Source organism: Helicoverpa zea, chromosome 11, assembly GCF_022581195.2.
Source record: "Helicoverpa zea isolate HzStark_Cry1AcR chromosome 11, ilHelZeax1.1, whole genome shotgun sequence".
NCBI lineage: Eukaryota > Metazoa > Arthropoda > Insecta > Lepidoptera > Noctuidae > Helicoverpa > Helicoverpa zea.
In genome coordinates, this window is record NC_061462.1 from 9,215,743 (window position 1) to 9,241,079 (window position 25,337).

Here is a 25,337-nt window from a genome sequence, read left to right on the forward strand (position 1 = left end):
AGATAAAGCCATAAACATGTCAAGATACTCGAGATCGGTATATCGTAAAAACTTTGCGTGGTTTATGTCTCACGTCGGCGTTGGTCATAAACTACCTATTAACACTTAACATCTCTATCACTATCTTCGAACACTTTATTGCGATTCCTATCATAGTGTGAAAACAAAATAGCCAGTTTAAGAACTGATAAATTAATATTGCCATTCAAAACTAAATAATTTAATATTTCATTGGTAATATCGATAATTTTATTGACTGAATGAAAAACAACGTACGTATTAAAGTGATGTAAGTATAAACACACAAATATGCTGGCTGAAAGTGAACATGAAAGGCAAAATTTGAATTCGAATTTAAATTATAGACCAATTCATCTTTATTTTAATTTCAGGATAAAATTACTGTCAAAATTGTAATAATTTTACATTCATTAACTTTAACGTTATTTACTTAAGGCTCAAAGGCTTGTTGTAAATTAAAGAAAATTGTAAAAGGTTCATTAAGTAAATACTCGTTACTTATGTTAATGTATATTAAATACTGATAAAAAGATAAGTGAAGATTTGTTGCCGGGTGATTCTTAGCTGAGATGAAGTGAGATTAGACTACCCCATCCGGACCCATGGGAGTCGTTGAGGCTATTTACAGATTACCTGATCCCTGGGGAGGAACATCTACCTGTATGAAATTTTGAAAATACGACTATTTCAGGGAAGAATACTTACCGAATATTTTCACCTTATTAGGATGAAAGAGCGTTTTGGAAAGTTAGGTCTGAACAAAAGAGGTTCACTGTTTTTTTTTTTTTGCGCCAAACACCTCCCTCGAGAGCCGATATTCGTAATTTGTAGTAACATGCTTCAGCACAAATCAACCACAAATTAATTACCATAAAGGCACGATAATAATGAAATGAGAAGGTAATGTCATAACAAATTCTCTGTATGCACGAGATAAATTCATAAAATTAAATTAAGCGCCCATTTTTAACCGGGGTAAATTGTAATCTTCATTTTGCCGTACTTTGGAACATTGTTTTGACATGAGGTCGCGGTTACGTATCGGCGGGCTGGCAGTTAAAAGCGCAGTAAAATTTTACAGAGCCATATTTTAAAGGTAAAAGCCCGGCTTGTAGTTGAAAGCCGTGTTTATTGCCGAGAAGAATCAACTGGTAGAGCTTTCGGATTCGTAGAATCAGGAAATGTTATAAATGGAATGAAGCATGGAATGGTGTATTCTAGTACCTAAGTATGAAAAATATTCAATAGTGAACATATAATAAATAAAGGCAAAACATCCTGCATCAAATGTATCAAAGCTCAATTAACGAACTAAAACACTGATAGTTGAAACAACACAGTCCAGTGGAATTCTTGCTTCTTAGCAGATGGGCAATAAAAGAGGCTTTGTTTAAGTAAAGATTTGGCACTTCAGAAACCAAAACTAAAAGATTTTAAACTCAAGATTGTGATTGTGATGTAGATTTCAGTCTACCTTAGCAACAGTAGACTACCTCTCGAAATATTTAAAAGAAAATTATTTCCTAAAAAAGAATAAGTAGGCACAAATATGTGTTAGAAATGTAAATGAAATTCAGAAAATAATCTGATAATGTAACGAGGACTGAGAGTATTTTCACGATGCTGGCGAAAGATTTTCTACAACGACACGCTGGGGAACCAATAGCTTAATATTAGCATTTTTTCTAGACGTAACGCTACGTACTTTTAGGTACCAGACATGTTTTCTATACATCGGTAGCTGTGTGAAGTCTGTGTTTTTATCCACTTACAAAGTTTTTGGTCTGGTGACCGCATTGAAAAAATCCGGGCAGGATCAGATTTTTTTAACCTGTGACCTAATCAGGTAAGTCAAAGTTTGAAAATAATAAAAATAAGTATGTGTAGACAAAATTACAAGACTAATATTCCAGTAGCATCTTTTGCGACTTAAAACATTCCAATATACACATTATTGGCTTCTCTTTTCCCATCGCTGAACCACAATGTGTGAAAAAATCATAGCGTGAGGAAAACCGCAAGTAAATAATATATTTGCAGCTTGTAACACTCAGTATGTTAGCCAAGAACACCTGTTACGAGCACACGCCTTGATCTTGTTAATAATGCACGTAATGACTTTGAAATTCACTTGCAACTCGTATATGTATCTAGAGAGGCCGTATACTTAATATACGGCATACATATCCGACAGATATTGAGTAATTCGTTCAGTAAAATATGGCCTCATAATGTCGCTCAATATTATGTATGAGAATGTGGAAATTTACTGACAAACGTACGTCTTTCCAACATTGCCGATTATTTGCGACGATACGACGAGTATTGTAACGTATCTTACGTTCCATCTTTGGAGGTAAAATATGCCTATGTATATTTCATTGTTTTGTAGATAATTTTGTGAGAAAAGTTCCGCTCTTTATTTGAAAATTCTTGGAATTTGTTTTGCTTTATGAATTTAATTATGTTTATTTGCTACGTAATATATTTTAAATATTGTGGGCGTATACTATGATAAGTATTTTAAGCTTATTATATTTTTATGATTCCAACTGTTTCTTGTCTCAAAGGTAAAAAGGTATTTATAGAACCCTTCAGGTAGTAAATACATAGCATTATGCACATATTTACATCTCACGACCCAAATAACGTTAGAACGGGGATGGATGTGTAAATACCCATCGAGATACGAGAGATACGGAATCAAATAAACCCGTAAACCCATGGGGAGGTCGATGAGACTATTTACATAATAAATCATATGATTTGATTCGATTCTAGTTTACGATTTCTAAGAAGTGATCACACGGTGAAAATAGTTTCGCTTTTCGAAACTATCTCGTTGAGGAAACATTACTAGGTTCGTATCTTGTAGTTACCGCGCTGGTACATGAAGTTTGATTTCTCATTTAAAAAAGTTATGTATCTTATGTTACCTTCGAATTTAGTTCAAAAGCAGTCAAATGATGCTGTTCTTTGCCACAATTACTTAAATAGTGTTGCAAATAACAAGATTTTTGTACTTTAGATATATTTTTAAGGCTGAACTAATGAAGATGATTTTTTCGGAGGAGTATTAAAAAAGGTGGATGGAATAGTAATAGTGATACTCTGGAGACTTTTTATCCGACGTTGCGAAGAAGTTGCAACGCGATATGGTTGAAAAACGGGAGACATGTACCTAATTTACAAAAAATATATATATATATAAATCATTAAATTTTCTAAAAAGCTTGCAAACATATGCAAAAGGTACATAAAGACATTATGCAGCTAATATCTCAAGTGGTCTCAACCAAAGGACTTGTATGTATTTGTAAGGTAGAGGTGGGTTATGTATGCTAACTATACCTTTGAGGATCTAATATGGAAACAACTTCTAGGAATAGATGCGACACTCTTCGCTAATTTGGTTCTACAGAGTGATTTTGTGGAGAATCCTGAACTTTATGGTTGAATAAACTTTTACTCTAGGGTACTTATTCTTAAGTAGAGGTACAAATCAATTAAACTAATTCATAAAGTATGCATTCTCAGTTGAGAAATCATCATCATCATCATCATCTCAGTATATCAGCCACAAATAATGTAGGCAAAATAATATTTAGAACTGAACTCAGCAAGTCCAGAAATTACTTATTAAAATGTTACAAACACAGAAACTGTACCTCTTCACATTAGTATAGATTAACGTAATCTCAGCCTACAAGACCAATGGATCGGAAGACTTTTGTAGTAAATAGTTGATATTTTTCCCTCATCTGCACAGATTTGTGTAACGCAATCCGACTGTTGGGGATTGATCTCACGGTTTACTGAGATATTCGTCCTGAAAGGCCCCTGGGAGCCATTAGTGTCATTACACTTATGTAATATGCTATTGGAATTACATCTTTATTTCTAAGTACTTAAAGTTATCGGCACGAATCTTGAGCGCTGACCTTCATCTGCGCAGAAGTGATTTATTAGCAAAGAACCAATCCCGAGTGATGGCTATGACGCGATGCGTTGCGGGCCAATCACTGCTTTAGCCCGCCCCCGCGCCTCACTTCATACCACAAAAGGGACCCAATAATTTACTTCTGCGCAGGTAAAAGTCAGCGCTCAAGATTCGTGCCGATGATTATACCACAGAGGACTGTTGGCTATAAATACAAATTGTAGATTAGGAATATTTTGTTGTTGAAATTGGATAAGAATTTACACTTTTATCTCTTATTACACACACACTATTCTTGATAATTTACTTTGACAAACAATAGCTAACTGCGTTTGAAATGTCTTGAAACGTTTTTGCAACGAAACTTTCGACCTACCGTCATCAAAGTACAGTTATATTTTGATATTCAAATCATTTACTCACAAGTCAAACATTGTTCTTCCGGAAACACAACACACCTCATTTAATTTATCCTCATTCCTAAGAAAAAAGAATTATCATAAAATATAATCAAAATGTGAAGTACCCTCTCCCAAAAATGTCTATAAACAGATCCTTGAACCAGTGAACGTTCGTTGTTATTATCGGAAATTTTCTCCAACACTTGACATTTTCTTCAGGTAATGCGTACGTCTTTTACGATCACACACTCATTAGTTGAAAATACTTGGGAAACGAAAATGTTACTCGAAATAACCTTTACGCTTCTTAGAAACCAAGTATTTATTGTTCTTTAAGAGAAGTTTTTCAAACGTCAGTAGGCTAAAAAATGTTTTAACCATTTCGATTCTTAGTAATTTCGCAATTAACATGTCCGTCGTTTGATGACAAAGTATTTACCTAATAATTCAAACTCAAACTCACAAACTTTATTCATATTAAGCTGGATATAATAATCAGCAGTTTTTGATCGACAAAAACAAAAGACAGTCCCAAAACGCCCTATCACCACATCCTATTTATATTATATTCCTAGCAATGTCAAGGAGTCAAATCAGATTTTGTTTTTTTTTTTTTCTATGGTAGAAATATCTACTTTGATTGCTGTTCCTTATAAATTCCAATTTCGAAACTACATAAGAGGCGTTGACCACAAGATCAATGTATGTCAACCTTATCAAATATGGATATACCTCATATAAATCTTCTCCTGGTTACATGATCTTGGGATCCATAATGATGTTTCGGGCCCTAACGTTGTTTGTGTTGGATGCGATAATTCGATGCGATAGGCACGTCATCTATCATGTTTGGTCGCGAAAATGTGGGGTCACCGGAGTTTATATTACATTTGGGGAGCTTGGACGCATGATACTGCCGCCTGATGAGATCCGACCCAAGTAATGATGGGTAGATGGGTAATTTACTGAAGTTGCTGGCGCGGACTTAATATGCAAAGTTTAAAGTGGTTAATATTTAAATAAGGTACAGGAAAGTCAACAAATTATATTTCAAAACAACGATATTTTACAACACATCTATCTTTTATATTTTCCAATTACAAACACCCCGTAAATGCTTAAAAGGACTACAACATGACGTTGTCAAATCCAGTTCTGACACAGTACACAAAAATCAGAATAAAACGGAACAAAACGGAATCGAAGCCCGTTTCAAACTACCAGCATGCAGTTTCCAGGTTTCGTTTAAAATATCCCGTCGCAGTTTTATTTGGCAATATTCAGATGAAACGTGTCAATGGTTTAGAAGAATCGTGAAAAGAAACGTACAAAGGATTTGTATTTGAAAAATATAAAAGTAAATTATCTTCGTTTTCCGCCAAGGGGTATCGGGTTGCCCGGGTTACTGGGTTGAGGAGGTCAGATAGGCAGTCGCTTCTTGTAAAGCACTGGTACTCAGCTGAATCCGGTTAGACTGGAAGCCGACCCCAACATGATTGGGAAAAGGCTCGGAGGATGATGATGATCTTCGTTTTCCGCCTTGCAAGCACCATAAGGAACCTATAGCAACGTATGAAAAAATGTAACTCCAAAATCGTGAGTCTGTTTTAGGAATGCGTTTCGTTTATCGTAATAATACTAACATGTATAAAACTTTTCTTGGCATGAAAATAAAATTCCTGGATTTTAAAGGGGAACAATAAAACCTAATAAAATCCTTATTCCGAGGAAGGTATAATGATATACTGAAAATCCAAGTTTTCTTTTTTCTAAGCATAGTATTGATTAATAAAGTTTTTTGTTTTTATTTTGAATCTAAAGGTAGTTTATGGTAGATACAAGTTTTTTGAAACAAAAATGTCAGATAGGAGGTATTGCTTGCTTGCAGTCGATATACCTACAATACCGTCTCAAATACGAGTATACATCTGAAACCACGGACCATTTACTATTACATGTTTAAACAGATCTAGCTCAGAACATCACCACAAAAGACAAAACACGACTGTTATCAGCTACTAATGATATAATGAATCTTGTTTATCGCGGCCACAGAGATGTAATACAGTGAAGACACAGCATTAGAACTGTATACAAATTAGCCAGGGTTTGTGTTAAGCCTCTGAAGAGATAAGGGACAGCAAAACCTCCTTTTCTTGTTAATCGGGGATTTGGACCACGTTCTGAAAGTGACTGGCATTGGACCATGTAGTGGATGGTAGTTAGTCCCTTGTTGAATGGTTCTTTGTGATGTACCTACTCATTAGTATAATGAGGAATTTTAATATTTTATACCTCTCCTCAATGTTGGTCTCCGATTTTTTTCTGTTTTTTTTTCCATGGATAAAAGACACAAGGATATTTTTATCTTGCTATGTTTTTGTCTTCTCTATTTATGTAAGTACATGTATTATTTTAGTACCATGTTGTAATATGGTAGGTGGGGACTATATTATATCAAAATATAGATATTTCAGTCAGTGAGATTCACTAATTTAGTAACCAATATCGAAATATATGAAACACAAAGCTTTAAAGGTTCATGTAGTTTAATCCGATAGAAAATGTATCCGTGTATTTGAATAACTGAATATTGAAAACTGAGATTTATGTCCACACCGGTATTATTGCGGTTTCCATGAATATTGCTATGTGGATCAAAATACTGTTGTTCGGTATTGCGAGCTCGTATTTAAAGTTATTGATTATCCTTTTCCTAGAAAAGCTTACAGTTATACATGGCATTTTCAGAATATTATGTAACATATACTCATTTAATTTTAGGTAGAGTACATTTTTGTACTAGCCTGTTTCACCCGCGTCCCGTAGGAACTACTGCACGTACCGCCCTGATAATTTTTATATTACTGCCACACCAAGCAAATCAAGGACCTCAATTGAAAAACTTCCTTAAAATTAAAATAACTTGCCATAAAATTAAAACCCCGACAGTGCTTGAAACTGCACTCTAGTTCTACAAAGCGCTAATTCAAATCAAATATACAAACAAAGCTAGTTCACACTGTCAGCATATTCCGCAAAATTTATATAAATAGAAGGCATAATAGAGGCCTAATATCGGCACAGCACCTGCATGTGCACACCACGTTAGCGTTGCATCGGCGTGCTATATCGTTCCAACCTAATATGGGAGCAAATTTCATTTTAATGACCCGCTCCGGCCGACGCGATACCATCTACGCTCGATTTGCTTCGAACAGGGCTGCCTGGTACTTTGCAACTAATGAACACGGTACCCAAGTTTTTATTTAGGTATTTCATTTTAAATGTGTTTTGGTAGTGTCGATCGAAGTTTTGTGAGAGTAATCAGTTGGTTTGATTTCTTTATGGTACCTACATATGTAGATGTAAAAGTTTTAAAATTCCATGTTGATGTAGACAATTATGTTATACTTAAATATAAAAGTAGGTATGAAATTAGCTAAAGAAAATAATTTATTATTTACTGTGCAAAAATGATGTAAAAGAAAATGGTTTCGTAATCCAGAGCTTAATTAACGTTTGGGGACGGAAGGGAGATGTCTGATTATTATGACAGTAATAACCTACCTAGCTTAGTTCATGTACACACAAAAGCAACAGTTACTTGAAAAGGGTACGACGGTAGCAACCCTAAATTTATACCTAGACGCTTAATTCTACATACATTTTGGAAATTCATGCAAGTCAAGCGTGTTATCTGCATATCGCATGGCTTTCTATCACGGTTTTACGACAAGTGGATTGGCTGTATCCTCTTTAATAGGCAATTAGTTTCATGGAGCGCCGCTTATGGCAGCCCTAACACCGCGGGTGTTTCGCTTCGTCGCCGCATTCAGTAGCCTTTGTGTGGGACACTTACCTTTTGTTTAGCGACAGAATCATGACAGAAGACAGTTGTTGAGATTGTACTGATTTACGACTCAGCCCTTGAAATTGGGCTTTTATTTTACACAGTACTGAATCACGGCGAAGTCTTTATCTAAATTATTAACGCTGTTTTATGTGCGTTGTTGTTCTCAAAGGTTCTGAATGACCGATGTTCAGGACCTTTGGCTTAAACAAAATATATGGTAGGCCCTCTGAGTTTTATTACGGAAAACGTGGTATTTGTTACTGAATAAGGCGAAAGAGAATTTAATTCTTTTATTGAATCCCTGAAACCTAATATACCAATGTGATAAATCATAATAATATACTCGTCGCTACATTCTTCTAGTGTATTATTATATCAAACACAATAAAAATGAAATCATTTTTGATAGTAAAAATATACCGCATCGGAATAATCTGTTCACAACTGAGACGTTTGGATAGAAAATATTTCGGTAGCAACATAGAACCTGCTGTTCGATATTTTGTCTGAGAATATGTCAAAGTAAGATCAATAGTTTTTTCTTTGCAAGCGTTTTTTATCAGTTCAGGCTTTTTTACGACGAAGCCTTGAGCTTCAGCCGCTTCAGTACAAAACTAGACGAATATAGGTTAATGTTAGAGTATCCTTCTTATATAAGGTAGAAAACTATCTCCGGTAAATGCCGAAGCTCGACTGTAGTCTGGAAATTCGAATTCCGACGAATTCCAATATGTACGGGTCTTGTTAAATCCGACTAAAATGCGAGAGGAACTTTTCGTTTTTGTACACGAAAGGGGAGGGTCGAGACGGCACGTGAACCCAGTAATTAATGCGAAACAAGGAGAAATAAAACACATATTCACACCGAAATGTGTAACCGACGGGGCGTATAATTAAAACATCACTTGGGTAGAATCGGCTGAAAGAGTTTCAGATACGTTTAAACACGAGCGCTGTGGTTGGTTACGTTTTTTGTCGAAAACTCTTTTTGGATCGCACAATCGACAACAGAATTGGCAATTTTTATTTACAGCACGCCAAGCGGAACTGAACGCATTTACAGATTGGCTTTTAATACTTGATTTAATTATTTTCCAATGGCAAGTATCGGACTTGATAAAATTGATTGCTTTAATTTCAAAGTTCATTTGTGAGAACCATGTTGTAAAGAAATAATGTAGGTTATTAAATGCAGTCCATACAATATTAAATACACACAACTAAGGCTCACCCGCTTTCGTGAAATAAAAATCTATAAAAGGTTCTAACGTTCTACGAATTTAGATAAAGCCTCAGAATGAGCTTAAGCAACTCAATTAAATCTGGATTTAAAAGTTTGCCTGAATTTTCGAGATAATTATAAATACTAAAATAATTTGACAGTTTCTAATTAATTACTGTTTTTTAGAATATAAATTTGATAGATATAGGTAGGTATTAAGCAGTCAAATAATAATTCCCTTTAAAGCTATGATTCATGTTTATTTAAATTATTTTGCTATGTGAAATAATAATGTAGGTATTATTGAAATCCACACTATCGTGCAGTCACGAACAACATCAATTTATTAATGCAATATCAATTCTTAATACCTTTGTTTATGAACGATATTGCCAAAAATATATTCTAATATTAAATTAAATACGTACTAGTAAATAACGCCTAGTATTTCTCATTCGAACCGTTGGATTTACTTGTAGGTGAGCAAAGTTATCTCCAAGGATTTCTGCTGACTTTTCTAAGGGCAACCTAGTGGGTACCCCTGATAACGGGACCATTTTCTTTTTGTGGAAATCAAACTAATAGTTTCCCGAGGGCTTATAGAACGTAATAAATTTTATTTCATCTCGACGTATCTGCCTTTTTCTATTAGTTGCGCAGTTGCTATCCATCTGACCGAAATTGATTTTCGTTATAAAACAAAAAAACCCCTTAGTATATCTTCATAATCTTTGGGATTTTATTGACTCCCGTTAATGACAAATGGACTTCCAGATTAGGTGTTAATTGAAACATTACGTTGTAAAAACAACAAGTAAAATAAGGAACTTTGCCTAATGAATACGTAAATATAAAATTCAAAGAAGACGAAGAGATTCGGCGTCTTACAAACAGCAAGTTAATTCCCCTAAATCTGGCGTTCACTATAATAAATTCATAACCAAATTAGGACATCATAAAGCTATTGTCGTTCACTTCATTACGTTAGACTTTGGGATTAAACATTGCCGTTAATTCGCCTGTGAAGACAATAAGTAAGGCTGACCCATGGCCCTTTAAAACAGCAGCATCACCAGCCAACTAAGACCTCTTTGCTAAATCCGACCTGAGCGTTCCACAATCAAAAACGAAATGAAATCCGGAGGGTAACAGGTCTTAATTCGCTGGTCGGCGATTTTTCCTGTGTGCGTGTTAAAATGTAATTCTAAAACGTGGTCATTATCCATGCATTGACCCTGGAAATGGGACGAGCGGAGACAGGGGTCCCCTGACGAGAGGCAAGATTAGTCCCACATACAAAGTTTTAAATTAAACGCGGCCCGTGAAGGATAAAATAGTGTGTTATGCGTGGGCACTTAAGCGACTTGCCTGTTGTTTTATCTTTGTGCTTTCATAATTATTTTACAGGCTTTGTGCTCGCAAGTTGTCTCCCGACTGAATGGCTGTAGTTTGAGTTAGTCTGTCGGCGAATCACGTAGTATGTTTATCTAAATGATGATAAAGTAAACAGTACTCGGCGAGTACGTAACATTCAAATTAATGTTTCTGTGTGAAATACGTTTGTCATTCAACTGTATAATGTTTTATTTATTTAGTTCTTACTGTGTTTTAGTATGTTAATGTGAGTTTAAGCTTTATCTTCTTGCTGAAAATAACTTTAACTACATAGTTATAAGTTTGTGATAGGTTTTTATCTCAATTATGGCCAATACGAGAAGGTATGATCGTTGATGGATCACGCATTTTCTAAACCCTTTCGGAGATTGTAAAATCTCAATAAATACTGCAAATTAAATCGATGTCGACAAAAACAAATTCCTATTAATAATAAAATATTTACTTTATGTCTTCAGCGACACTTATGTTAGGTGATCTTCACACTGCCCCGCATCACGCTGCATCTTGCGTGTCGACGCACCTACGCGCGTTCCTGCGGGAGTGCAGATCTGCATCATCGTGCGGGTTTTTCACGCACTCACGCGCGTAGGTGCGTTTTGTAAATTCACGTACAGCGAGTTCCATTTCCAAATATACACGTCACGCCCATTCAAAATCACGCGCGGCATTGCGGGATTCAGTGTGCCATACCTTGCGTCTCGCCCCGCACCTACGCGCGGGGGTGCGTGTTTCTCCGCATGTATGTGCGTGATCCGCATGAACGCGCGTGGATGCATTTTCAGTGTGTTGGACTATGCGTGTTTTCCATACAAACGGAGATATTTCCATACAACGGAAAAAAACGCATCCACGCACTACGCTGCATCATGCGGGGCAGTGTGATAATCGCCTAAGTACTAAAAATATTCTGTTCGCGCCAGAGAAAATGATATTAACGACGTACTGAACTCAGGGATGTGAGCGCAAAGTACAAATTTTATTACGCAGTAAAATGCGGAATTAATTCAAATAATTTTCGATATAACGCCTACGAAGGGCCGTAACCTGAGTTGTGCAAGCAAAGGGCTTTCTTAATTCTATTTTTATAATACTGGGAGACGTGGAAAAATAGTTTTTTTTGCTGATGTTTGATATTAGCTACCTTGATTTAAGGTATCCTGATTTTTTCTGGAGATACTCAGAGCTATGAAATTTTAGATAAGGGTTCTGTTACATTGCATGGATACCAGCTGTTAAGTTTATTATATCTATCCATTCATTTGAACGTAGGTCAGCAAAGAATTGTATACCTACTTAATGTTGTGCAGAAAAACTAACAATAAATTTTTGCATGGAGGTTGATTAATGTTCTATCCATATTAGTGAACCATTAAACCAGTGAAGCATCAATCACATCAATTCACTGAACGGTACATAAATACAAACTGTAGCGCTACACAAATTGACTGATCAGCAAAACAAGGCATAATTAATATTCACGATGCATAATTTTGATGAACATGCAGATTATAATAGACTCGTTCAATAATGCAGATCAACATGACATTTAAAGGTCAATATGAATAGCATGCAATATAAATAATGATAAAAAATATGAGATATGTATTACAAGTGTTTGATATTATTGGTAGTGCCTAACTATAGAACAGATTTATAGCTATAGACTTATTAAAATAATAGAAAAAGTAACTTTAGAATTATTACAAATTCTTATTAAATAATAGAAGGTTATAAGCAATTATAAGTACCTTACCTTTGCAATTTTATCGCAATAAAATACCAATTTCTAGATTTTGATTATCATCCTCTCCAGAATGTTAGTACAAAAAGTAGTGAAATAAATATTTTAGCTACCTACAACATAAAAAGAACGCAATTCAAAAATATAAAAGGCTCAAAATTACCCTCGCTCCGTAAAGAATCCCGTGACTATTATGAATAAAACTTCCAATATAAACTTGTATTGGATAAAGAAAAATGCAAAGTAATCTCAAATCTCTATGAACGAATCTCATTATTTCTTTGGATAGCAAAAATATTTGCGATATTCCGAGCAGGCTTCGGTAACTCTTCAAAGTTTACATTTTATAATGGAAAAACATTTCATCAAAGTTACCTTATCTGGATATTTTTTACAGGTTGAATCTCGTATAGAATTAACAAGCAATCCAGTGGCTTTGCATACTACGAAGTTGTTTTTCAACTTATTTTCCTTTGAAAGGAATTTCCTTGAAAATTGTCTTATGACAAGATATAAAAATATCGTTGACATTACACGAGAGTTTTAAAAGGATTATGATTAAAATTGACTTATAATCATACTGCCGTACCAAGCTGTTCACCATTGGATAAGAAAATATTGTTGAAAGGTTCTTCTAACCTACAGATAGAAAGTTGCTGAGAATTTTATTGCGCCACTTCTTCTTCCCAGTAAAAACACATAGTAAGTGGTGAAGGGTGGGCGTTTTGGAGGCTGTCTTTTGTAAATTTTGACTTTTAAAAAGTGCAGTTTAGCATACTATACGCATTATAGCATATTTATACGCCTGTTTCGGGAGCCTACCTTTAGACGTGGCGATCCGTGCATAAGTAATGGAGACGGCCGACAGTTATTGATCAAATTAATTTATGCGGCTATACAATCGGATTGGCGTCTTAATATTAATAACACGGGTTTGCTTGTAACTTGTAGATTGATAACATGCCTACATGTTATCATGCCTACATGTTATTATTAAATGGAAATGATTTATTTGCATTGTCCTAAATGATGGATACCGATCCAGAATTTTTGATGATATGCAATTTAGGATAGAAAAATCGTTTTTCGTTAAGAGCAAAATCACCACATACATAATGAATAAAAGAATAACATAGATACACGCGGGACAATTTACACATAATCTCGATTCAATCTCTCCAGTATCCCTTTCGGTGAAGATCGTCATTCGCCCCACACAGCTTACAAGCCACAATTTAATTATTCGCAAACACATTGTCTAACGTACATTTTAAGGTTGTGGTATGGGGTATAAAAGAGCGAACTGGCACACTAAAACCGCTTGAAAATTCACCTGAGCCCACATGTTTTCACTACTATTTGATTTTCAAAAACATATGTAGCTAAAGGAAATTGAGAATTACATATCCCTATGTGTTTATAGCACATCAAAATTTCATAAATATCGGGTCATTTCGAATTCAGCCACAGGTGTAAGGCGCCGCAAACTTATGTTACTCAAATGGAGTAGTCCAACCCGAGCCCAAGTATTTCAATAAATCATAATAATATAAAATTTTGCAGTACTGAGCTCCACGCCGTCGCTACCGCCTGAAACCAGTTACAACCAGTACTTGGTCTTAAACAGGATAGTACGTACTCGTACTTACGTTCCCCAAGCCGTACTCAGAATTACTTGATAGAATACAATAATGTACAATGACTGATATACCTAAGTTTCCTTTCGTTTGAAGCTGCCTCGAACAAGGTGAAATAACAGTTCAGTAATACGCTACAATAGGTAATTGCTATCGAAGCGAAAATTTTGAACTTGGAAATGAGTTTACATATGGTTGGCTATAGGTTGACTGATGTGGTGTGGCTTCATGGTTACAGCACTTTCTCACTAGCGTATTTTCCGAGCGACAACGCACGGATCTTACGCGCTACAGGAAACAAGTGACAATAACTAGTTTGAAAGATGAAGTCTGTGATGGCGCGATAAAATCCGCTAGTGTGAAAGCGCTATCGAGCTAATATGAGTGTAGATCATCACCATTTTATTTTTGATCGGGTCACCATGTTTTCTTCTTCTATACTCTTATGTCTACCGTAATTTCACAAGTGTTACTTGTATACTACTTATTCTTTACTTGTACTTATTTCTAGCCACGTTGACTTTCACACAATCTATCCACCGTTTTTTTCAGTATATCCAAGTAATATAAGTGTAGATACACAAATACACGTCTCATTTACTTCCAACAGTCTCAAAACAATTGAACACATAGTATTAGGTGATACGTAACCCAGGATTTTAATCCCGCGTATCTAAATAATGATAAGTATGCCTTCGAAGATAGTGAACACTGCTTAATTAATGACAATGACAACAAATAACTTTAACGTCACGCTACCACATATCTTGTGATACAGGGTTGCCACTATTTGAGTTGGCAAACACAGTTTCAAATGAGTTTTGTATAATGGCATCCTAGCCAAATCCTACTTCCTACTTATATTATAAATGTGAAAGTTTGTAAGAATGTATGGATGTATGTTTGTTATTCAATCACGCAAAAACGGCTGGACCGATTTGATTAAAATTTGGTATGTAGGTAGGTGATACCCTGGATTAACACATAGGCTACTTTTTATCAACACACTACGCGGGCGAAGCTGCTGGCCGAAGCTAGTATCGACATATATTCACACAGGGAGATCAGACAACTGCGCGGGACTTATTATAGCGCACAAGCATTTGAGCAGACACAAATGCACTCCCTATTCCTTCACTCTGACAGCCCGATGAGACGGCAATCCGATCGCAGAGAGATCAGGCGCAGGATCGACATTTACTTGTAGCAATCATCAATTTCCAAGCTCCGGGGTGCCTTGTGAAAGTTTCTAAAACCCACAAAGCGATTTCGGCTCGTAAACGGATTTTGAATAGAAGCCCAGACCTCGTGCATAGCAGTCGCACTATGCGACAACTAGACCAATGAGGCAGTTATATTAGAGGAAGTGAAGCATATTTGGAATACCAGTTTGTTTTTTGAAAATAAATTGAAGGAGAAACGGGATAGCTCAATAAAAAATACATTAAATTATTGTCAAAATATTAAACTTTAATAATGAGAACAATCAAATATAAAAAATACCAGATATATTATCAAAATGCCTATCAAACTAAAAATACTCCAAAAACGTGATTTGACTTAGGGTGCAGATAATTTGGAATATAGTATTCCAAATTATATTCATTTTTTTTTAGAAACACTTTTTCTTAGAAACTAATAGAATTCTAAATGTTTTATAGTCATTGGCTCTTTACAAAAAAAGAAACTTTTACAAAAAAATAAAACCGACTCCCAAAAAACTGAAAAGCAAAAAAAACACGGTATTCCAAATTAACAACACGCCAACTTAACTTAAAGTTGCATGTCAAATTTTTAATTCTAGAAATATTCACAAAATCATAGTAATATCTTAAACTAACAAGGTCACTCCGCAATTAAAATAATTACAATAAAGATTTAGAGTATTACAGCAAATGATTACCACTGATTGCATTCTTACCGAAAAAGTTTTCAAATCAGGCTTCTCGTTCGCTGGGGGCTGGTAGCCGAAATGTCAAGATAGCGTCCTGTTTTTAATGCTGTATGGCTTTGTGTATCGTTTGACGTTATGTTTACGGCATAAAAACTCAGATGGCGTTTATATATATTTAGATATCGAAGTATTCCAAGTTACCTGCAGTATTCCAAATATGCTGCAGTTCCTCTACTACGCATTAAAAAAGAAAGTTACGAATAAAACTTTATGTATTTCAATCCAACATATAACAACAACCCATATCTTATTTTCAGCTTAAGAAGTTTAGAGCATGTTTCTTATAAAATAATAAGCTGAAAATAAATGGATTAGTACTATCCTGGCATTTGTATAATAACGACGGAGAACTTGCCAAAAAACTAATATCTACATAAAATGTTTCAAATCATTTTCAAATGGAGTAACAGGTTTTTTTTCCAATAATAACACGTGTCTCTTTTCATGGTAAAGGTTGTTCGAGTTGATAAATACTGACATTTTCCGATATTGGGAACCAGTGACATTTATATGGCTGCTAAATACAGCACCCCTCTTTAAAAGCATTTCGAAATAGGAACAGATACGTAACAAAATACACGTTGAAAAACACATCCAGAATTTTATTTAAAACTCAAATGTGTAGGTAAATATATTGTATTACCACCAATCCTTTTACATGTACAATGTGTGTTCGTTGTCAACAATGACATACAAGGACTTTTTTTTAAACACGAAATGGTTCCATGGTTTTATTTTTATGGTCTTATGTCCTGATTTCGTATAGAAAAACACAATAATTAACCTACTTGTACAAAAGATAGAACTCAAATGCAAATAGCAGAGTAAAAATAATTACTTACAATTATCATGAATACAGGAATATTAAGAGTTGAGTTAACACTATGTACTTCGGATGAACTTTACCTGATGTGGAATATTTTTCGCCTAAGTTTATGACCGCTCGGATTATCAGCTGGCTAAATAGGTGCGCGAGAAGATTCAGCCACAGCATACCTATGCTTTGAAGTTAGATGCGAGTCGCCATTAAGTTTGGCGAGAACTGCACTTTCTTATAATTCCTAGACACTTCAATAATGGTCACATTGTTTATAAAGAAGGTCCTATATTATTCCTTATTTAGCTTTTGTATCCGATACAGCCCTAAGCGTATTGGCACGCCAACGCAACAAATTGTTATCATTAAATGGAATGGAATTGATACCGTTGACGACTCATTTAACTAACAACTTCCTTCGTTATTATCGAGGAGAATGTTTACCTTCCTTGTTACACATAAATCTGCTCAATAAGTACTTAAATTGTAATTTTGTGAGCTTAGGTTTCATAAGGCTTTCGTGTGTTTATAATTACATATCGGTATATTTGCCAGACTATTGCCAGACTAACAATAACAACAAGGTGTAAATCGATTTTTCACAAAATCGTTTAAAGCTGTCTAACACAGCCTTACCAATAAGTAAACAAAATCCCTTAATATTAATCCAGCTTTTATTACTACGGTCACCTTTCATATTTGGACGTAGTTATGCAGAAACGTTCCAACCCACAAGTCACCCGAAATCGAGTTATTGTGATTGAACAGCCTAAAATTTAGCATCTGGTTATCTAAACTCAATATAATTCAACAATAAAACCTCTAGTACCTTTACTAGTTAGAATAAAAAAGAATACAACTGAAACGCGTAAATGCTTATATCTCAAATTCAAGTTTAATTTGAGATATAAGCATTTACGCGTACAGTGGGTTGGATCGTTTCTGCATAACTACGTCCATTTTTGAATTCAAAAAGAATAATTGCGTCTGCGACTAAATAAAGTTATAAATAATAAATCACAGCAAAACATGAATACTGATTAAAAATTTATAAATCATTTAGAGTCTACGAAGCTTTGTAATAGTGTTAGTTATTAGAAGCACTCTTAATCCCTAAGTATATTTTTTGTACACAGTCTTTTGTGAAAGAAAATTAAATGTTTTGTTGGCTGAGGCTTTTAAAGAACATTTTAATATCTAGATATATTTTTTTACAATTTAACTATCAGCTATCAGATTAATTAATCAGGCTTCGATATTTTATTCACGAATAATCTTTTTCAGCTTAAAACTTACCTAATTACTCGTTAATCCTACAAACACGAGTTCAAAAACATTTAATCTTATTTAAATTGTTCTGTACAATCGTTCAGAAATAGTGAGCATTAAATATTTAAGTGAAATAAACTAGATAAAGTGGTAAATAAAACAGTGCTGTTTACCATACACTCGGTCCTCGGTCTCTCTTTAATCAGGAATATATAAATAAGCCGGGCTACGTCCCACGGGATTCCTGAAAATCCACATGCTATAGTGGACTCCGCTTTGGTTAGTGGTCCAAGGAAAAAATGTATTTTTATAAAATTATGTAACGTTATTCAGATTTTGTATGGCAACATTTTATAGACTTGTTGATGTCAACTCAAACTGGGTTTTCAATGAGGTATATCTAAAATGTGTGTGTACCTACTGCAAAAGTTCCTTTGAAATTATTTTGAAGAATATATTTTTATTCCGTTACGGTCCTTTTGATGTGTTTTAGTAAACACATTCAAAACTTTCCACAATAGTTAAAACTCACGTTGAAATCATCTCCAAAAGAGCGACTACAAAATTCCTAAAAAAATAAATGCTATTTTTTCCTTTTCTCAATCGGGCGCTTCGGGAGAGTATCTCAGCTTCAGCCAATAAGCACTTGACGAAGGTGGCGATCTGTCAGGAGTGGGGGCACCGCTCGATAATATATCTTATCACAACATTGGCTCAACTTATCCGGCCCGTAAAGCACTTCTTACATTTGAGGGAAAAAATATGGGTCGCTGTTGCATTTTTTGTGTGTGTGGTTTAAGGAAAACTGGAAAATTTACAGTGTTTGGTGTGTAAAAATAACTTTTATGGTGGGAAATTTTGATGTACCTACGTATAAACATACTAATGTCTGCTTGAAGGATAAATAAAACCAAAATATTTTGATGTATGGTTTTTTAATACTCATCTATGCTTAGAAGGCTCATCCTGTACGAACTGACCATAGATATGAAATGTGTCCATCCTGAAACAAAGAAATATATTGTTACCATGTTGAAATATTATCCATATTTAATGTATGCATGTTTTTATTTTCATTTGGACTCTTAACAAACATAAAACTACGTATAATGTTGCATAGATTGTTAGATTGAAGGGATTTCTTTGACTTTGGAAATAAATGGAACATTTGACGTTCCTATTTTCTTTATTTACTGTCAGTACTTACCAAGACCCACGATCAGAACGATGGCCATCCAGATCAGTGCTACACTGATAGGGTAACGTCCCTCCACGATCAACACCAATGGTATGATAATAGCCAGTACCAGCTGTATACACAGGTACACAACACTGAGCCATATATAATACGACATAAGGTCGAGATTCTCCTGAAACCAAAGCATTTGGTCATTTGATCAATGAGCACTAAAGGACAAAGATTATTATAAGCTATGGAGTAATAGATTTCTCAAGTGGAGACCACGACAAGGTAAATGTTATTTTAGTAATTTTCAGATCTGTGGAAGGCGAGCAAGGCATTGAAACGGGCTAATGATGGTAATTAGATTAGGCAAACTTATACTTTACAACAACATGACTAGCGGAGATGTCATAACGCAAAATCTCCTATGAAAGTTTCGGGACGAGGAACGTTACTAGCTCCGCTCTTACACGCCTTTTATGAAACCAGCCCATTATTAAAAAAATACCAATTAATCTTTGACAGATTGGTACGACAAAGAACTTAAACATCTCGTTAGTTCTAGTAACTGATCATCGTACGTTGCTTGACCTACCTTCCTCATGGCATCTCCGCTATCTGTCCTTCCTCCGTGGCTGTTGTACATTAGTATATTACTCACATCTAAGGCAGCCATTAGGAGCAAGACGGACGCCAACACAAACAGGATAGTGACGATGATGAATATTGACAGGAACACCACTAAGATCACCGTGGTGGTCGTCATATTCTTCCTGTCCTTCACCAGCAACATGGCAGCGCAGGTGAACCCCAGGAACTGAAACAAATAAGCATCACGGTATAAGCAAATAAACACATTAAGATTTGTTAACGATTTGTTAAGTTTTGTTGCTATGTGTCTAAGTATAGGTAACTTAGATACCAATGGCTGATAAAAAAGGTGAAGGAAAAACATCTCGAGGCAACCTGGACTATGAACTATATAGCCTAAAATCACCAACCCACATTGAGCAAGCGTGGTCATTAACGCTTAATCCTTCTCCGTGTGAGAGGAGGCTTGTAGGAGAGGCAAAATATAAAGGCTGTAACTTAACTTTTTGTTTATGTTTTTAGGAAAGTTTTAGTCAGAGTGTCGAATAGCATATTTAAAAATATCCAATATTTTAAACGGTTAGTGATTGAAATTTTGGAATCTGCGAAAATAATTTGAATTTTGTATTGATACAGCCTTTGTTCCCAACAATGGATTTGTAAAAACAGCCAATGTTAAGTTAGCCTGAAAATGTTTATCATCAGGATTCCATAGAAGGTCGTTCTATGACACCAAACGTACTAAAATATAAAATCTATATAAAGCAAATTTTACGATTGGCTGGGCGAGCTACGTGGCTGAAGTCTGATAGCCACTAGTGTTCGCTTGATTTACCAGAGTAGTGAAGACTGCTGATTTAATTCTGACTAATATAACAAATGGGAAAATAGCGCTGTCTGTCTGTCACACTTTCATGTCAAAACGCTTCAATTAAATGATATTTAGGAAAAAACCCTGAGATAAATTTGTCAAAAAGGAAATAAGTAAAGTACTTCTTACGCGGTTGTAAGGAGTGTTTGTCAGGGTATGTGGGTGTGAAGAAGTGTGAAATAGCTAGCTATGTATAATTAACTAAACTTTTTTCCTAGGTTTCTTTCAACCTCTGGTGGTCCTAAACTTACTGTGTGGAAAATATATCAAGTACTATCCTAGTCACTTCGTATTCCACGACAGCAAATTTTTAAAAGTGTTGTTTATAAAATAAAAAGATAAATTACATTCTATAAATATCTTAGCGACTAGCAAAAATACTGAAAAATAAATTGGCAATTTCTTATGCGTGCGTTCTAACAATACATGACCATTTACTTTCAAAGATCATACAAAAGAAACGACAATTTTTCATTCATAGCCATTTTGGTTTGAGCAAAGTTATTTTCTTTGTAGCTGCAGAAAACTTGGAACGTATGCATGAATCGTAGTTTCAAAGCTCGGTCGTTGCCACTAAGTCAAAAGTTAAAAACTAAAATAAATATTATAGCTGAAAAGAATAGAGATTTGAGATTGTTATTTTTTTCAAAACTGCTGTTAACAAATTGTTTTGAAAAATACACAATAGGCTCGTCGTAATAGAAATTCGTAGTTATAATGTTGTCTATTCAAAATAGTAATTAAGTGATGTCAACTACACAATGTATGCATTTGCGTATTGTTATTAATTTGACGGTAAATGAAAGCTCTAATAATTTTGATAGTTCAATGAACCATGACTTTTAATTATTTGGAATAATATTTGCATAATCACACCGCGATTTTATTGTGTATATGTTTACCGAATTGTTATTTGTTGCTTTATAAAGGAATTGGAGGTGTGATGATTTATCATTTTATTTGAGTGAATGCCAAAATGTTTATTGTGAAATAATTGAACTCGATTTTTTTAATTTAATCACCAATGGTGTAGTTACATAATGTCTGAACTTGACACGAGTATGTACCATAGTTTCTTCTCGAGGAACTGAGTTAGGAAATACCGACCTAATCTTTATTACAAAAATGATGGGTTTGTTTCAAACCATTTGCAAAATAAACATTATTACATTTAACAAATTGATAATACCATAATATTAGATTTAGTACAACATGCCGAATTAAATTTCAATTTAATATAATATTCACACTAGTAAGTCTCAATATTTTCATATTAAATAATAATTATGAACATTTATATTGATAGATTATATCAATTTTAGACTATCTTTTCATAATGTATTAGTTACATTGGTCTACAGTAAGGTCAGACAGACTAGGACCTAATTAATATTCCATGTTAAATTCATATCAGGTGGATCAATCTATGTTTTTTTAAGTCTGAAACTTAGACAGTGGAAATAAACATTTTATATCTATTTTAAAATAGAACTACCTTCTCTTTCTGTTATCGAAGGTATACTTGTTCAGTCAAGACCTCAAGACTGACAAAAAAGATATCTCTATTCCTATAAACGTTGAATTATTTTGAATTTCAGTCAATCTTATCCCACCCAAAACAAAAATGTGAAAGACAGCCAAGTTCGATAATATGGGAATGCTTCGCCTATAAAAGAAGTGAGATCTGAATAAGTACCAAGTTCCATACACATACCTCAGTTAAAAATAGTTACTTTTTAATGATGTTACTTGGCAAGTTTTCATACACCTTGTTATAAACCTACTAAACGCAATGAATCAAGTATTTAATTTTCTATTAAAACTTGCCAAGTAATCATCATTAAAAAGTAACTATTTTTAACTGAGGTATGTGTATGGAACTTGGTACTTATTCAGATCTCACTTCTTTTATAGGCGAAGCATTCCCATATTATCGAACTTGGCAGTCTTTCACATTTTTGTTTTGGGTGGGATTTCATTTATTTTTGTAAGGTTGTTTATTTTATTTTTTTCTTATGATGAAGTTAGTTAAAGAAATGTCTCATTTATACTATCTTTTAGATTTTTTAATATGCACTATGTTTCTTACAAAGAAATGAACTAGATTAACTATGTCTAGATTTACCAACTGACTGACAAGACATGTTATCATATATTATGTTCGTGGATCAAAGTTACACATTCGTTATTTTCGAAAGTGATTCACACTTGGCCGTTTTCAGATTTTTACTTTACTTTGACTAAATACAAACCTTTGTACCATTCGAAGATATATTATATAAATATAGATAAATTTAGTTCGTTTTAGTTCCTTAGGGGTATAAATTTACACCGGGTATAAAACACCTTCATTATTTTGAAACCGACTCACACTTGGCCATTTTCAGATTTTTCCCTTTACCTTGACATAAAGACCTACCTCCATGCCAAATTTCAAGTCAATACGACCATTGGAAGTGGTCTAGGTTTTTGATGAGTGAGTCAGTGAATAAGTGAATCAGTCAGTGAGTGTATAGTAAAAATAGCGATTTTCTGACGTCAATATCTCAAGACCTACAATAGGTATATTAATGAAATTTTGTATTTTAGATAAGTGAGGGGGTCTCAACAGATACTAGAAATTTGATATGCGTAAATAAAATAGATTTTGAGTTACAGGGGGGTCGAATTTGGCCCGAAATGGTTCGTGTAATATAACCCACGGCCGGTGTGTCGCCTTTTTTGCTCGAACTTGGCGGACACACTGCCGTGTGTCTAAATATACCTATCTATTAACTGACTGTCTGTAAGCCCTACTACTGAACTGATTTCATGGTACTTTGCTGTGCAGGCAGTGTAGAGCCTGGGATAGGACACTTTTTACGAAGCCACGGATGGTTGTTCCTTCGGGAAATGGGTAAAACCGGAACATCTTTCTCTACAAAATTGACATCCTTCACCAAAAATCCCGTATTCTAGGAAATCAGAAGTTTTGAAATATTTTTAGAAACTGAACTGTATAAGTTTTAATTGGATGATCTTCGTAGTTACAAGATTTCTGAATAAAAGTATTGAAATATCAAAATAAAGTTACTACACTGATGCTGTGGTAAAAATATTTGAATAATATTTCGCAGTTACAAATACCGATCTACAATTTAATGCTTAGCTTTATAAAAAGTATAATTTAACAATTGAAACTTAGACATATTTTTATAAACTTCGATATAAGTAATTTTTGTTGTTCTTCCATACTTTTGTCATTGTTTTTGTGTCAATCAAGCTGAAATGATTGTTTACTTCACTCGACTAAAGAGGGGGACAAGATGGAATTGTTTCTGATCAAAACAATTTAATTACTTTTCAATCCCTAGGGGCTATTAACAATTTTAAAAAAATTGTATGTCGTGTTTCATATGTTTTGCTGCGAAGCGGAATGATTGGAAAAGTGCGTTAAATATGTGAATCCCGGCTGTAATTTGAACACCTTTTACAGGCGTTACAGGCAGGTAACCCCAGGTGAAGCCACAAAATCTGACAATCAGTGTAACGGAGTATCGAGTTACCCGGGTAACTAGGTAGAGCAGGTAAGATAGGCCGTCGCTCCAAGTAAAATACTGGTTCTCAGCTTCATCTATTTAGACATGAAGCCGACCGAAACATAGATGGGGACAAAGCAAGACAAATGATGATGATACAAAGTAAACCTTAACAAGGGGAAATAAGATACTTAATAAAAAAATCTACACAAAATATTTCCACAGCTACCAGGCTATCCATTGTCCTAGATTCTAGTCTAAGGACGCTATAAAACGAGCCTTTGTTCTACTAAAGACATTACGTCTCACGATAAGGCGAAATTATCAAAGAATAGATGTACTTACAATTCCCAGGGTGGCGATGAGTTTCACCCCGCATCGTATATTCACACAGTCCAAATAGGACGGAGCCTCCGGTATCTTCTCTATCAAAGCCAAAGTGTCATCTTCGTACATCACATCCATTTTATAGAAAACACTCATAAAAACTTCTACTAAAAATTCAATTATAAAAATTTGTAAAAACTAGAAAACAAAATGTAAAAATCGGTAAAAATAGTATAAAGTGACAATGCAAAAATAAAGTTTCTGACAGATGGTTTCATTTTTTGTGTCATAGACAGAAATTAACCAAGAAGATTCTTATCCGCCTCAGCAAATTGTTTGTGTTTATTTTGTAGTAATATTTCTGAGTACTGAATTATGATGTAAAGAGAAATATTTATGACACAGTACATAGACTTACATTTGAATTTCATGGTATCACGATACAGCAAACAAGTTCGCGTTTGAATTAACTAAAGGAAATTACAAATGCATATTTGATTTTAGCATTAGTTTTACACAGGTGACCTGCAGCTTTATGAATCAGTACTATTTTATGCCACACTAGATTCTGCCAGTGGTTTCACCCACGTC

The 25,337-nt window shown here is 34.6% G+C and overlaps 1 protein-coding gene across 1 annotated transcript; it reads right to left on the minus strand.

Moving 5' to 3' along the window:
* Positions 1-19,174: 19,174 nt before the first annotated feature.
* Positions 19,175-24,902, minus strand: LOC124634725. Its single transcript, XM_047170386.1, has 4 exons — positions 24,765-24,902; positions 20,035-20,256; positions 19,464-19,626; positions 19,175-19,259 (listed from the first exon to the last, which is right to left on the minus strand). Exons 1-4 carry the CDS (start codon positions 24,900-24,902, stop codon positions 19,192-19,194), a joined length of 591 nt encoding a protein of 196 aa, XP_047026342.1. The 3' UTR covers positions 19,175-19,191.
* Between the last annotated feature and the right edge of the window lie 435 nt (positions 24,903-25,337).